This window comes from Ornithorhynchus anatinus, chromosome X1 (assembly GCF_004115215.2).
Source record: "Ornithorhynchus anatinus isolate Pmale09 chromosome X1, mOrnAna1.pri.v4, whole genome shotgun sequence".
NCBI classification, from domain to species: Eukaryota; Metazoa; Chordata; class Mammalia; order Monotremata; family Ornithorhynchidae; genus Ornithorhynchus; species Ornithorhynchus anatinus.
In genome coordinates this window covers 8,261,871-8,277,184 of record NC_041749.1, presented here as the reverse complement: position 1 = coordinate 8,277,184, position 15,314 = coordinate 8,261,871, and the positions used below count along the sequence as shown (strand labels likewise).

Genomic DNA, 15,314 nt, shown 5'->3' with positions numbered 1-15,314 from the left:
CTATTTATTTGATATGGCCCGTTAGGATCCAGCTGTGAATTTAGACATGGATAAACCTTTGACTATAGTTGCTGTAAGGACTGTTTCTTAAGGAATAAAGAAAGGGAATTTTCCCCAGAATCCCCTTGTTGAATTATAAACCAGAAATGCTTGTTGCACTGAAATTCAATTTTTCTCTATGAATAATAGAGTTTGTTAAACCTGTCAGAGTCTCCTTGCAGGGGGGCGGGGGAAGGGGTCTGGAGTTGGTTATCCAACCAGATTATTTTATTTATCCCTAGCAGATAGTAAGCATTTAAAATTACATTAAAAGTCTGATTTTTTTAATGTGAGAAACTCAGAATAACCTGCTATAACATACCACTGATTGATTTATTAAAGAGAAAAAGAAAGAAGCCAGAAGAGCAAAAGAAGGAAAATGTTTGACCCTTTCTTTAAGAGCATAAGTAATGATAAGCAAGCCCAAATAAGCTCTCACAAGTTGCGAAGTTAATTCTGATATAAACAGTTAGAATTAACTGGACTTGTATTTAAAATCACATTAAAATCCAGTATGCATTGGTTGTTAGCTATTATTAATTATACGATGCAGCCAAAGAACACATGTTCCATTTCCTTTCCAGTTTTCCCCTACGCAAAATCATGTTAGCCCTTAGTCCAAGAGCTCGGAGAGATAATGTTTCAGGAAACCTTGTCCTCTGCAAAGAACACCTTAGTCTCCCCATGAAGTGCAAATCCCAAGTAGGCCAGAAAGCCTCCGCTCCAGCTCAGGCTGAGAGTTGAATGGCAGATGGCCAATTCTGTTTGAAGTACTGGCTACTGCCCCAGGGGATAAACAATAATAATAATAATAATAATAATAATAATAGTGATATCTGTTAATCACTTACTATGTGCCAGGCCCTGTACTAAGCACTGGGGTAGATATTTGATGATCGGGCTGAACACAGTTCCCATCCCACATAGGACTCTCGGTCTTAATCTGTGAGCTCCACATGGAACAACCTGATGACCTTGTATCTACCCCAGTGCTTAGAATAGTGCTTGGCACATAGTAAGAACTTAACAAATACCATTATTATTATCATCATTATTCTTATTAATCCCCATTTTACAGATTATTTAACTGAGGTCCGGAGAAGTGAAGTGACTGGTCCAAGGTCACACAGCACACATCTGCCAGAGCCGGGATTAGAACCCTTGTCAAAATGCGATGATAATTGTTGTGCGATCCACTTACAAAACCCTGCAGTTTCACTTGTAATAAAACACTACCACCATTCTCTGCAGATTTTGCTAATGACATTTCAGTTGATGGACTCGTTTCTCTGCTGCTCTGCTATAAATGTAAAGGTGCCCTATGGTTTATACTGGGCAGCAGCTACAAGTCTTCCAATGGCTACTACATCAATAAGCTAAAAATGTCTCTCTAATTCCAGAGTAATAATTTTCTGTTTCACTGCTTACTCTTCCACACTTCTAAAAATGTAAAATCAATCAATCAATCGTATTATTGAGTGCTTACTGCATGCAGAGCACTCTACTATGCACTTGGCAGAGTACAATACACCAGGGTTAGGGACACATTTCCTGCCCACATTTCCTGCTCACAATCTAACATCTAAAAGTACAACCTCCTCAACTTCTTTAGAAAAATCGATGAGTTTAAGATTAGTTTGACTAGACCTAGTCAACGTTTATTGCCTATTGCCAGATGTATCTCCAGCATTGGGACGATGCTGTTGATATTCATTAAATGTCTATTATGTGCCAAGCGCTGTGTTAAATGCTGGAATAGCTGCAAAATAATCCAAGATAATCAGATCAAACATAGTTTCTTTCCCACAAGGGACTCACTGTCTAAGAAGGAGAAACTAGGTATTATCCCCATTTTACAGTGAAGAAAATTGAGACCCCAGGGACACTAGGGAAGCAGCGTGGCCTAGTGGGCCTGGGATTCAGAGGACTTGGGCTCTAAATCCAGGTCTACCATTTGTCTGCTGTGTGACCTTGGGCAAGTCACTTAACTTCTCTGTGCCTCAGTTGCAAAATGGGAATTCAAAACCTATTCCCCTTCCTACTTAAACTGTGAGCCCTAGGTGACTCCAGCACTTAGTACAGTGCTTGGCACAGAGTAAGTCTTAACATCACAATTATTATTACTATTATCATTATTATTATCACAAGTTTTGTTTGAGTTCTCTCAACAGGTAAGTGGCAACTGATCATCTAATGATATTTCAGGTTAAGACTGAGACAATGTTTATTTTGAGGTTTGCAATTTCCATTCTTTTTTATAACACCAATTATTAGAGGCCCACACATAATTTCAAAATGCTTCCTGGACACCCTGAAAATGAGTCCTTTACTTAAATTGGGAACTTAAATTGGGAAAAGATGTCACTGGAGTCTCCAAAAGCATGGCTGTTGAATTATTAGAACATCAAAGAGGAATTCTTTCAGAGAATAAATATTTTTGTTAATCTGAGACAGTTCCCCTCTCCTGTTGAAGGTTTCCTTAATTACAACTAAATTCAGAATATGAAGGTGTAATGTGCGTGCATTCGGTTGAGGATTCACCATTAAGCCATTTATATAAAATCTATCTTGCGGGAATGCAAAACACCATATAATTTAACTTAAAAAGATGTTACAGAATCTTGAGCAAAGGCAATAAAATTCTCCTCAGAAGGAAACAATGTTAGTGGTCCTAAGAGACAAATAATGAGCCAAGGAAAGTATGTCAATGGCAATTTTAAAATAACAGGGTTATGTTTCCTCCTTGGCACCTCAAGAATTTTGCCATGGGAACCCGCTGATATTCATAGGAACAAATGTCACACTTGCATCCGAAGGGAAAGTTCACTACTCTGCAACGGAGAAGTTCCCAGTTGAGAGCCAAGATGATCCAAGCCACTTCAAATGGCCGGGGATCATATGGCACGTAGCTCAGCAGTTGGCTATGAACAGCTGAGGCGCCCTCCATCAGGAGATTGCCCCCACGCTTCAATTTCTCAAAAAACAGTAGCATTTCAAATACAAAAATCCTTCCGATCTTTATTCCTCTCTTCAGCCATAAGACGGATAAGGAAAAACTAGCCCGGAGAGGTCATTTAAGTTTTCTACTAGTACTTAGAAGCAGAGACTCTCTAAATTCATTTTATATAAAACAATACTTACATCATCTGCGGGGGGGGGGGGGGTAAGGAGAGGGAAGGGAGGTTCTGTGTCATGTGCCCAAGCATTTTTGGACCCTATCAAATATTGTTTGGCCTACCAGTTCAATAAAAAAAATGGTACAGCATATATAGTTCAGATCTAAATAAGATTTAGATTTCCCAACCATAGACAATGACTTGGCCAACTGTATTATTTAAGGGAAAGTAACTGTGTAACTGAAGCAAAAAATTTCCAAAAGCTTCCTCTGTAGTCGTGAGGTTTCAACAGAACTCCTCTCAATGAGGCAGAATGTGGCATTTGGATGAAAGTTTTCACTAGACAGAAGTTATTGTTCTAGAAAGTAAAGTGTGAGTTAAATAACACTTAACTAGTTAATTAAATAAAATCAAGTGCTATTTCTAGAAAATAATTGCCCACAAGCAATGTCCAAAGTAAAATAAAAAAAACACCCTCTCAGATTGTCAGTCAGTCGATCATATTTATTGAGCGCTTACTGTGCGCAGAGCACTGTACTGTTTGGGAGAGTGCAGTATAACAATATCCCCTGCCCACAATGAGTTTAATGTGCTCACTGTCCTATAGAAACAGATTTAATTTCATTTTGGGTGAAATTTACATTATTATTAATAATACCAATAATAATAATAATAAAGGTATTTGTTAAGCGCTTACTTCTTGACAGGCACTGTTAGAAAAATGAATTAAAGGTTGGGATTTTGGTTACAGCCACCCTGGGCCCAGATGACCTTAAGCTGGAGGAAGAAATGAGGTAGGTGAGGACGAGATAACCTAGTAGAAAATGTATGGAATTGGGACTCGGAAAACGACTAGTCCCAGCTCTGGATTTTCCTTTTTTATGGTATTTGTTAAGAACCTATGTTTTTGGCAGGGAACGTGTCTATCAACTCTTTTTGTCCTTTCCCAAGTGCTTTGTACAGTGTTCTGCATACAGTTAGCATATAATAAATATGATTGATTGATTATTATGTACCAGGAACTGTACTAAGCGCCTGGATAGATACAACATAATCAGATTGGATCTTTTTGGACAAGTCACTTAACCCTTCTTAGCCTCAGTTTCCTCTTCTGTAAAATGGTTACAGATAGGTTATGAGCTCTGGGTGAGAAAGGCACTGTGTCTGATCTGATAACCTTACACCTACCCCAGATTTAACACATAGCAAGGGCTACATAAAAGCCACAGATATAATATTAAAATATTAAAAATATACTCCACTGAAAGCAAAAAGACTGAGCACCTATGGTTGAGAAACTCATTCTAATTCACGTACCATGCCCTCAGCAGATGAGCAACCTTCAAAAAAAAAAAAAAAAGAATCTGAGGTGATGATATAATTCCAACTGCTTAATCACGGGGGTATATCCAGACTCATTTTCACTTCAGTGGAAGTGGGGAAGTGGATTGGGAAGCAATACCTTTCTTTTCTCCATCCTCTCTCTTTTTCTCCCCTTTGGTTTCCCCTTTTCCTCCTTCTCTTATTTCTTCCAATCAGTTAAATCAATCAGTATCATTTGTTAAACACATGCTGTTTCCTCGGATGGGTACAATAGTGTAAAATTCTAATCGCTACCCTCAAGGACCTTAAAATCTGATGGGGTCATGAGCCCAATGTTATTCAGAATTAAGAGGAAAAGATGGATAAGTGAATGAATAAGTGCTTAAATAGCAGAATATGCAAATATAAGTTCCTTAAAGTGGCTATGGATACCAAAGTTTTGAGGTCACTGTTGGGAGGATAGGACCTGAGGAGAAGAAAAATAATCACAGAAGGCTGCCTGGAGGAGGTGGGATATCAGGTGGACTTTGAAGATGGAGACACTTGTAGCCTAGTAGAATTGAAGGTGGAAAGTGTCCAAGCAGGGAAAGGGTGTAAGAAAGGGCCAGGAGAATGAAAGGAGAGAGTGAGGGCCAGTGAGAAGGTTCGATGGGGAGGAATGTAGAGAACGGATTGAGGAGGAGTAGGTGAAAAATAATAACTGTGGTATTTGTTAAGCACTTCTCACGTGCCAGGTCCTTACTAAGCACCGGGGTAGATACAAGATAATCAGGCATGAAATGGGGATAACAGTCAAAGTAGGTGGGAGAACTGGCATTAAATCCCCATATTACAGAGGAGGGAACTGAGGCACAGACTAGTTAAATCCAAGGTCTCGCAGCAAACAAGTGGCAGATTCGGAATTAGAATCCAGACCCTCTGTCTCCCAGGCCCAAGCTTTTTCCCGTGGGTCATGGTGCTTCTCAAGAGGACAGATAAGTAAGAAGGAAAGGGTCAACAGAAAGATTGGAAGTCAAGAGTCAGGCGTTTTCCATCTGATGTGGAGGGAAGTGCGTAGTCAGTGGGGGGTTTACATTACAAGCAAGGTATGAGCAAAATAACACTCCAGGAAGACAATTTGAGCTGTAATGTTATAGGAAGACAAGAAGCAGCTTGGTCTAGTAGAAAAAGTCAAAGGATCTGGGTTCTAATTCTGTTCTGCCACTTTCCCGCTGTGTGAACTTGGGCAATTCAACTTCTCTGTGCCTCAGTTTCCTCATCTGTAAAATGGGAATTCAATACCTGTTCTCTCTCTTACTCAAACCATGAGCCCTATGAGGGACAAGTACTGGGTCCATCCTGATCAATTTGCGTCTACCCTGTGCTAAGAACAGTGCTTGACATATAGTGAGTTCTTTACAAATACAGCCACGATAAGAGAGATGTAGCCTGAAATAGAGAGAAACTGGAGGCAGAAAGACCAGTGAGGATGCTGACACAGTCCTCTCTCTAATCAGGGGATGACAAAATCTTGAGCCAAAATATTTAATAATAATAATAATGGCATTTATTAAGCGCTTACTATGGGCCAGACACCTTACTAAGCACTGGGGTGGATACAAGCAAATCGGGTTGGACATGGTCCCTATCCCACATGGGGCTCTCAGTTTCGATCTCCATTTACTGATAAGGTAACAGAGACACAGAGAAGTGAAGTGATTTGCCCAAGGTCACACAGCAGACAGAGCTGAGATTAGAACCTATGACTTTCTGACTCGGAGGCCCATGCTCTATCTATGCCATGCTGCTTAATATGTTCCTTCATCAAATTCTGTGCCCCTAAATAACCTACCATCTCTAGTATTAGCCTGGCCTTGTTTGGAATCACGGTGGCATAGACTTTTCTAGCAAAACACTCACTTGGGAAAAACACCATTGCTTGGTGTGGGAACAGTGTATGCTTGCATCTAATAAGAATGTAGAAGGGATTCTTAGTAAAAAACGAATCAAGTGAAATCTTCAATTGTGTTTCTGTTGATATTGTTTTGAGATCTTTAAGGATCTCTGATATTAATTTTTACAAAGAAAGAAAAACTTTCCTTTCACTGTTCAAATTTAACAGCTTGGAAAATAAGGTATCATCCATTCCCTGACTCTTATAAAAATATCATTAATAGCCTAATTGAAATGACTTCATAACTAGGTTACAGAGTAATTTGAAGGATATTACAAATTCATGCTTTTTTCCAAAACAAACATTAAACCTTCCTGTATTTAGGAAATAGAATAATGCCTTCCTAAGCAGAAGACTCCTGGACTCCTGAAATTTCAGACTTTTTCAGAATCAGCATGATAGAATAACATCCAACTATGAAACAAGAATGTAAATACTTGCATCATTTGTGCTACTTCCTATAATGTACTGTAATTGTACTTACTAATATTATTATCTTAAAGTATATTATTTATTCACAAGTTGGAGACTTAAGTAGAACTGCCTAACTCTGAATTCCTCAGGTGCAATCCTACACTCTCCAAAGAATATGTTCTAATGTCATAGTAACTTTTGGTAATAATTCAAATTTACAAAATAGGTCTAACAGTATATTGCGGAATATAGACTGCGCTCCGTGAAGGATTTTTTTGTTTTAATTCCAATCTACTCCCAAGACTTGATGGGCACCAAGCTGTTTACTCTGATGCCTTACCTATTTATCTCCAATGTATGCACTCCATACTTGCTCTCAATTCTGTACTTTCCTGGTTCACTTGAGAGGAAAATAGGACTCTCGTTTTTATACCTAAAAAACCAGAAAAAAGATCACATATCTCTAGTAAAAGTATTGACATTTCACAGGGGGTTCAGTCTTCCTTTATCTACAAATTTCTCTGGTATTCTATTCATTTTGTCATATTCAAGTCTTATAAATGAAGATTCCCATATATATTGTGTACCTGATAAGACTAGCCTTCCCCCTAAGGGAACTAGGAATATCTGCCACTCTCCACGGTCAGAATCTTCCCTCAAGCCGGGTTATGTCAGTCAGTCAGTCAATCTTATTTACTGAGTGCTTACTGTGTGCAGAGCACTGTACTAAACATTTGGGAGAGTACAGTACAACAATAAAAAGACACTTTGAAAGTGATCCAAGGAAATGAGAATGGTAGGGAGAGAAGAGTGGAGCAGAGTAGAGGGGGGGATGAGGGGGGCACAGTGAGAGACTAAAGCTCTAGTAAAACAGACTTACCACTGAACCACAGGAGTAGGAAATCCCTGCACGGTGAAGCAAAGCGTCACGCTCATCTTTTCCCAAACGGTGTGGGATCTCAGTCGCACCAGGATTTCTGGAGCTCTGCTCATCCGTTCTTCAAATGACCGTCTTTCCCAGGCCATTTTCGCTTCCACCTATTACCAAAGATAGAGATCAAGTGCTGTTGTCGTAGAGCAGAAGATGCCAGCCACATCTTCTGGGAGAGCGGATTACAACAGAGTTGACAGACATGATCCCTGCCCACAAGGAACTTACGACAGAGAGGGACTTTATTCTTCAGAGTAAAAAACATAAGAGAGAACAACTTCATTGCATCCGCAAATGAGTATTTCACTGATACATCTAATAGAGAGTTCAGACAGTATTTACCATCTGCTGAATATCATATTTATCCAGTTTCTCTCTAGCGAGAGACTTAGCCAGGCGAACATCCTCTTCTAAGTAAGCCAATTCCTTCAGAAACCTCTGCCTCCTGTCTTCTCCGTAAGCAGCCAGTTGGGATTCATACCTGTAGGGACAAAAGAAATGCTGTCATTCAAAACGCAGACACACCAGGGAATGGAGCATTTGAGAGGCCTGAGAGGTGCCTCACAAGATTGCCTGCTATCTCCTCCAAGATGCCTTCCCTCACTCAGCTCTCAGGACTGCTATCAACCCCTCATTTCTACATTGCCTATGCATTTGAGTTTCTACCTCACCCTAGCCATCATAGTTCTTATGTACATAGCTGTATACTATGCCATTTCCCCTGTCTAATTTATTTTATTGTCTATCTCCCCATCTGGATCGGAAACTCGTGGAGGGCAGGGATTATGTCTCACTAGTCTTGTCTTATGCCTTCAAGTCATCTCCGACTCAAAGCGACATCATGGACACACCTCTTCCAGAACACTCCCCCTCGCCCCCCAACCTGCAATCATCTGCTGGTGAATCCAAAGGGTTTTCCTGGTAAAAGTCCGGAAGCTGTTTACCTTCGCCTCCTTCCACGCAGTTAACCTGAGTCTTCGTCCTCGACTCTCTCCCGTGCTGCTGCTGCCCGGCACGGGAGGTTTTGAATTGTAGCAGGTTGCCTTCCATTCGCTAGCCACTGGCCAAACTAGGAATGGAATGGGTAGGCCTCTGCTTGATTCTCCCTCCTGAAGTCAAGACTGGTAGAGGACTGGAAACTCTCCAGGTTAGACCCTGAAAGGACATCTCCCTAATCCCACAATCATTATTATTACCCACTATTGTATCGCTCTCTTTCACACACTTAACCCAGTGTTCCGCACATATTAAATGCTCAAATTAATACCAATGCAAAAGCATCTAGAAACAAAATAAAAGCAGACCTAAATGTTCACATTCTACCTACAAGGTCTGCTTTGTTGCACTTTCTCAACAAAGCTCTATGGATCATGCTGTCTAGCTGAGAACACTAAGCCAAAATCACCACCATTCATCCTCTTTTTGCTTTTTACCCATTACCTAAGAGAAAACCAGGCTAAAAATAAACTTTCAGACCCAAGATATCACTTTCAGGTGAAAGGTACTCCAGACAGAAACTGATAGTACATCAAAGCTTCTATATTTTCAGAATCAATAATGTGATTTTTTGGAAAAGATCAAACAACCACACCAATGTTGGCTAAAAATTTCTTAGTGGCATTTGAAGTTCATTTTCCAAAGGCTCGGATTCATTCCTGGACCAACAGCACCACCACGGTCTCTCTGCTTTGCAGAATGACACGTGTTAATTCTGTCAATTTTTTCCTCCTCTTTTTTTAAGGCTTGAGATCTAGAAAATCTAAAAATAACTTCCATGTGCTAAATAAGAACTCAAGAAAATTGGGCTCCTTTTGTACAGAATCTGTTTTCATTCATTATGCAGTTCTCACCAGACAAGACACTGGAATAAACTTGGAAAGCATTTATAAATATTAAATCACATGGCACATTTTTCCAGGATATATTTTTACCAGAAAATAATTAAAAGGAATATTTCTAATCATTTGCATTATCTAGAACATTTTCATTGCCTTTGCAGCACATTCACAGGTGTGAAGTATTTACTGTTAAAAAAAAGACATAAGCAGTAACTCATACTGACGAAAGTAGACATAAACCTCCTGTATATTTATTCCAGGAAATCCTCTTTGATTTGAAACTACATTGTACCAGTGGCAAACTCTCTTGAGAAAATGTTTGAGGGCAGAAACATCGCTAATATTGATCTACTTAAGGTGTGTGTACAATATTTTTTATTACCCTATTTATTTTATTTTGTTAATGAGATGTACATCACCTTGATTCTATTTATTGCTATTGTTTTAATGAGATGTACAACCCCTTGATTCTATTTATTGCTATAGTTTTTGTCAGTCTGTCTCCCCCGATTAGACTGTAAGCCCGTCACTGGGCAGGGACTGTATCTGTTGCCAATTTGTACATTCCAAGCACTTAGTACAGTGCTCTGCACATAGTAAGCGTTCAATAAATGCTACTGAATGAATGAATGTTTACCTGCTCTATTCACCCAACATGGCTCTCAGAATCTCTGGCACAAATGTCAGGAGTTTCTGACCAAGGAGTGGGAAAAAGGCTGGGGAGAAAGGTCAGCTGTGAGTTGAAGGAAAAGCAATGGGCTGGGGATAATAATAATGATAATTGTGGTATCTGTTGAGCGCTTAGTATGTGCCAGGCATTGTATTAATTGCTGAGGTGGATGCAAGCAACTTGGGTCGGATATATTCCCTATCAGGGAGAGGCTGGCAAACTTTGGTTCCCTACAGTTATCTCTCTCAGACCCTTCTGGTTCTCTTTCTCAACCTCCCTGAGTCAGTTATTTCCACTGGCCTTTCCTTCTATTCCTCCATCACTCTTCCCCCATCACCCCCCACCCACCATCACCACCCTTATTTTTTGATGAGGCCTTCGGCAGCTCAGATAAATGATAAGCTGTGAAAGAAACATTGTAATTTTTTTAGAGGTAGCTCTACAGAATGTCGCATCTGAAGAATCGCCTACTGTAATAATGTGGGTAATAATGTTGGTATTTGTTAAGCGCTTACTATGTGCCGAGCACTGTTCTAAGCGCTGGGGGAGATACAGGGTCATCAGGTTGTTGGTATTTGTTGAGCACTCACTATGTGCAGAGCACTGTTCTAAGCGCTGGGGTAGACATAGGGGAATCAGGTTGTCCCACGTGGGGATCACAGTTAATCCCCATTTTACAGATGAGGTAACTGAGGCACAGAGAAGTGAAGTGACTTGCCCACAGTCACACAGCTGACAAGTGGCAGAGCCGGGAGTCGAACTCATGACCTCTGACTCCGAAGCCCAGGCTCTTTTCCACTGAGCCACGCTGCTTCCCAGGTTGTCCCACGTGAGGCTCACAGTTAATCCCCATTTTACAGATGAGGGAACTGAGACAAAGAGAAGTGAAGTGACTTGCCCACAGTCACACAGCTGCCAAGCAGCAGAGCTGGGATTCGAACCCATGACCTCTGACTCCCAACCCAGGCTCTTGCCACTGAGCCATGCTGCTTCTCTAGTGTACTCTAGTGTAGTGAGAAGCAGCGTGACTCAGTGGAAAGAGCACGGGCTTTGGAGTCAGGGCTCATGAGTTCGAATCCCAGCTCTGCCACTTGTCGGCTGTGTGACTGTGGGCAAGTCACTTCACTTCTCTGCGCCTCAGTTCCCTCATCTGTAAAATTGGGATTAAGACTGTGAGCCCCACGTGGGACAACCTGATTCCCCTGTGTCTCCCCCAGCACTTAGAACAGTGCTCTGCACATAGTAAGCGCTTAACAAATACCAACATTATTATTACTCACTCTGCGATGTATGTACGAGTTTGTTAACGAGTTTCTGGTCCTTGGCTCTTGATGATATGGATATAGATGTGGATAGGAATATGGGTACAGATACAGTGTCCTAGAGATACCCTCAACCAAATAGACTGCCTCAAGAGCTTGCAGGACAAGGTTTTGGTGGCTCTTACTTGCTGAAAATGGCAGTCTACACTCATCTACTGTTTCCCTTACACCTCGGACACTACTTGAATACATCCCATTGGTGTGTGGTTGTTTATTTGACTGAAATTGGGGGAAATATCACTTAAGGAGAATGAGAAGCAGTGTGCCTAGTGAACAGAGCAAGGGCCTGGGAGTCAGAGGCACCTGAGTTCTAATCACGTTTCCACCACTTTTCTGCTGTGTGAATTTGGACAAGTCACTTAATTTCTCTGTGCCTCAGTCTCCTTATCTGTAAAATGGGGATTAAGACTGTGACTCCCATGTGGGTCATGAATTGTATCGAACCTGATTAGCGTCTATCTAACCCAGAGCTTAGTACAGTGCCTGGCACATAGTAAGCCCTTAGCAAATGCCATTTAAAAAAAAATGACGGGAAACAACTGTGAAGCAATTCATCCACACTGGCTCATTTAAACACAACCTTGGGTTTCTTGGGTTAATGACTCCCACAGAAAGAGAAGAGTCATTGACTTTTACAAACGATTAGTGACTAAAAACAAAGAATTCTAATGATGACATCTTGAATTCAAATAGCTTCTTTCTTCCACAGAGCACAAAAGTCATTACAAAAACACTCTTGTTCCTTCTCACAGCAACCCTGGGAGCTAGGGAAAGAAACGCTAACCCTCTCTTGCTTTCCTTAGCAGATGCCGATGCTTTTTTCTTTCCTTTGTAGGGGACGGAAGACCCGGGCTGCAGTGGAGCAGGCATCTATTCAGCCTTCAGAAATGCCAGCTCCTTCTGCCGTGAGCCTGGCATGACTCCGGGCAGGATGAGAGATATGGGGCTCGGTCGGGGGCCTTCAGTGTGGGAGGACAGGGCCACTATCTCCCCACTCCAGCTCTTCCTCCTGGCAGGACATTTTATTTAAAATGGTCATTCTTAAGTGTTTACTCTGTGCCAGGCTCTGTACTAAGTGCTGGAGTAGAAGCAAGATAGGTTTGACACCACCATATCCCACTTGGGGCTCGCAGTCTTAATCCCCATTTTATATATGAGGTAAACGAGACACAAAAGCATTGTCAGTCAGTCGAATGTATGTACTGAGTGCTTACTAGGTGCGGAGCACTGTACTAAGCGCTTGGGAGAGTACAATATAACACAGTTCCTGCCCACAATGATCTTAGAGTCTAGAGGGAAGTTTTTTCAATCCACTAATGGTATTTATCGAGGCTGATTGTAAGGTCACACAGCAGACAAGTGGCAGAGCTGAGATTAAAACCCAGGTCCTCTGACTCCCAGGCTCCTTCCACTATGATACGCTTCGCTCGTTATGGGCAGGGAATGCAATTTGGTATCCCATGGGATTCAGGCATGGGGAAAGTGTAACACTTTTCTTTTCATGGAGGGCCAGGCATGGAAAACTGCCTCTACCGCTGCAGGGTTGGAGGTGTTAAATATGCTCCCAACTCCCGTGCATTGTCTGTTCTGTACACAGTCCCTGTCCCACATGGGGGTCACAGTCTTTGGCAGGGTAGGGAGAATAGTTACTTAATCCCCATTCTAAAGATGAGGAAACTGAGGCACAGGGAAGTTAAGTGACTTGCCCAAAGTCACACAGATGACAAGTAGCAGAGCCAGGATTAGAACCCATGACCTCTGACTCCCCAGCCTGTGCTCTTTCCACTAAGCCACCCTGCTTCTGTACTAAGCACTTGGGAGAGTGCTATATTACAATAAAAAGACAAATTCCCTGCCCATGATGAGTTTACAGTCTAAGAGATATTCAATTTTAGGGTCTTCAGTTTCATACCTAAGCATTTTTTTCTTATAAAGAATAGTTAAGAACTGTGAACTGATGGGATTTTCACATCACATACTTCCACAGCGAGAGCAAAGGACTGCTCTATGTGTCTTCTGATGCCACTTCTACTTGTCAGAAAACATCCAATACACTTGTGGGTGAGCCACCAACTCACTGCTCAATCCATGGTATTTGAATTGTGCATGTGCGCGTGCCTTCCAGATGACTATTTTAGCTTAACTGTTCAGTTATTTTTAAGGCGTTCAGTGTCCTTTTAAATAGCACTATGACAACAAAACAGTGTGAATTCATTCCAAATACATCCACTCAGTTCTGCTAAAATGAGGAGATTATACTGCTAAAAAAAGCCCTTAAGGTAAGATTTCCCCCTAAAGAATGACTGCTTTGAGCACATCACAATCACATTAGCCAAATAGATGTATATTGTTGAAAGGATTCCCCAATGTTTTAACCAAATCCTATCAGAGTGGATGGTAAAAACACACATTATGGTAGAAGTGGACACAAATTAACATATATGATACCTACCTACATAGGAGATAAGAAGGAATCTGATGAAGGAGATTACACCCCAGCCCCCACACTCCGCTCCTTTTTCGCTAACCTCCTCACTGTGCCTCGTTCTCGCCTGTCCCGCTGTCGACCCATGGCCCACGTCCTACCTCTGACCTGGAACGCCCTCCCTCCTCACATCCGCCAAACTAGCTCTCTTCCCCGCTTCAAAGCCCTATTGAGAGCTCACCACCTCCAGGAGGCCTTCCTAGACCGAGCCCCCCTTTTCCTCTGCTCCTCCTCCCCTCCCCATCGCCCCTACTCCCTCCCTCTGCTCTACCGCCTTCCCTGCCCCACAGCACTTGTGTATATTTGTACGTATTTATTATTCTATTAATTTTATTAATGATGTGTACATATCTATAATTCTATTTATCTACTCTGATGCTATTGATTCCTTCTACTTGTTTTGTTTTGTTGTCTGTCTCCTCCTTCTAGACTGTGAGCCCGTTGTTGGGTAGGGACTGACTCTATCTGTTGCTGAATTGTACTTTTCAAGTGCTTAGTACAGTGCTCTGCACACAGTAAGCATTCAATAAATATGACTGAATGAATGAATGATTACATGCCCTTATTTCCCATTATTATTACAAATAGCAGTTCATAAATGCTGATATTATTCTTAACTTTCTCAAGAAGATCCACTGGCATTACAGAAATGGAAAGTATTTTGTTCCAGAATAATGGCATAATAAAATCATGGAAGGATGAATTTGTGTGGTTTAATTTAAGAATTAATATTTTCTTCTCTCCAACTATTTTTCAATCAATTAGTAGTATTTATTGAGCTGCTACTGTAATAATTATAATTGTGATGTGCTTTAAGCAATGACTTTGTGCCAAATACTATGCAAAGCACTGAGTCCTTGTCCCACATGTCCCAGTCTATGGTGGGGGGAAGGGGCAAGGTAATAGAGAATAGTTATTTAATCCCCATTCTACAGATGAAGAAACTGAGGCAAAGAGAAGTTAAGCGACTTGCCCAAGGCCACACTAGGCGCAATTGGCAGAACCGGGATTATAACCCAAGTCCCTTGAAGCTCATGAATAGAGGTCAGAGTGGGGAGAGTGGATAATGTGAGAAGTTTCTCTTAGAAGGAGTGTATGGTAAGAATCATAGGATCATACGGTAAGGATCAAGCGCTTAGTACAGTGCTCTGCACATAGTAAGTGCTCAATAAATACTATTGAATGAATGAATAAATGAATGAATGATTAGGGAGTGGGAGGCAGAAAGGCCAGATCAGTAGGG

At 41.3% G+C, this 15,314-nt stretch overlaps 1 protein-coding gene and 1 non-coding gene across 4 annotated transcripts in view; both read right to left on the bottom strand.

Moving 5' to 3' along the window:
* The window catches only part of MYOM2 (myomesin 2), a 94,910-nt gene that overhangs the window by 69,306 nt on the left and 10,290 nt on the right, over positions 1–15,314 (bottom strand). For all 3 annotated transcript variants that reach the window (XM_001505740.4, XM_029051371.1, XM_029051372.1), the window contains exons 4-6: positions 8,099–8,237; positions 7,706–7,863; positions 7,166–7,258 (exon numbers count right to left, since the gene is read on the bottom strand). In XM_001505740.4, the coding sequence (XP_001505790.3) occupies positions 7,166–7,258; positions 7,706–7,863; positions 8,099–8,237 (390 nt within the window). The remainder of the gene's footprint in view (positions 1–7,165; positions 7,259–7,705; positions 7,864–8,098; positions 8,238–15,314) is intronic.
* Positions 8,784–8,921, bottom strand: LOC114807149. The gene has a single exon (XR_003755202.1). It is a non-coding gene; the product is annotated as a small nucleolar RNA SNORA7 (small nucleolar RNA).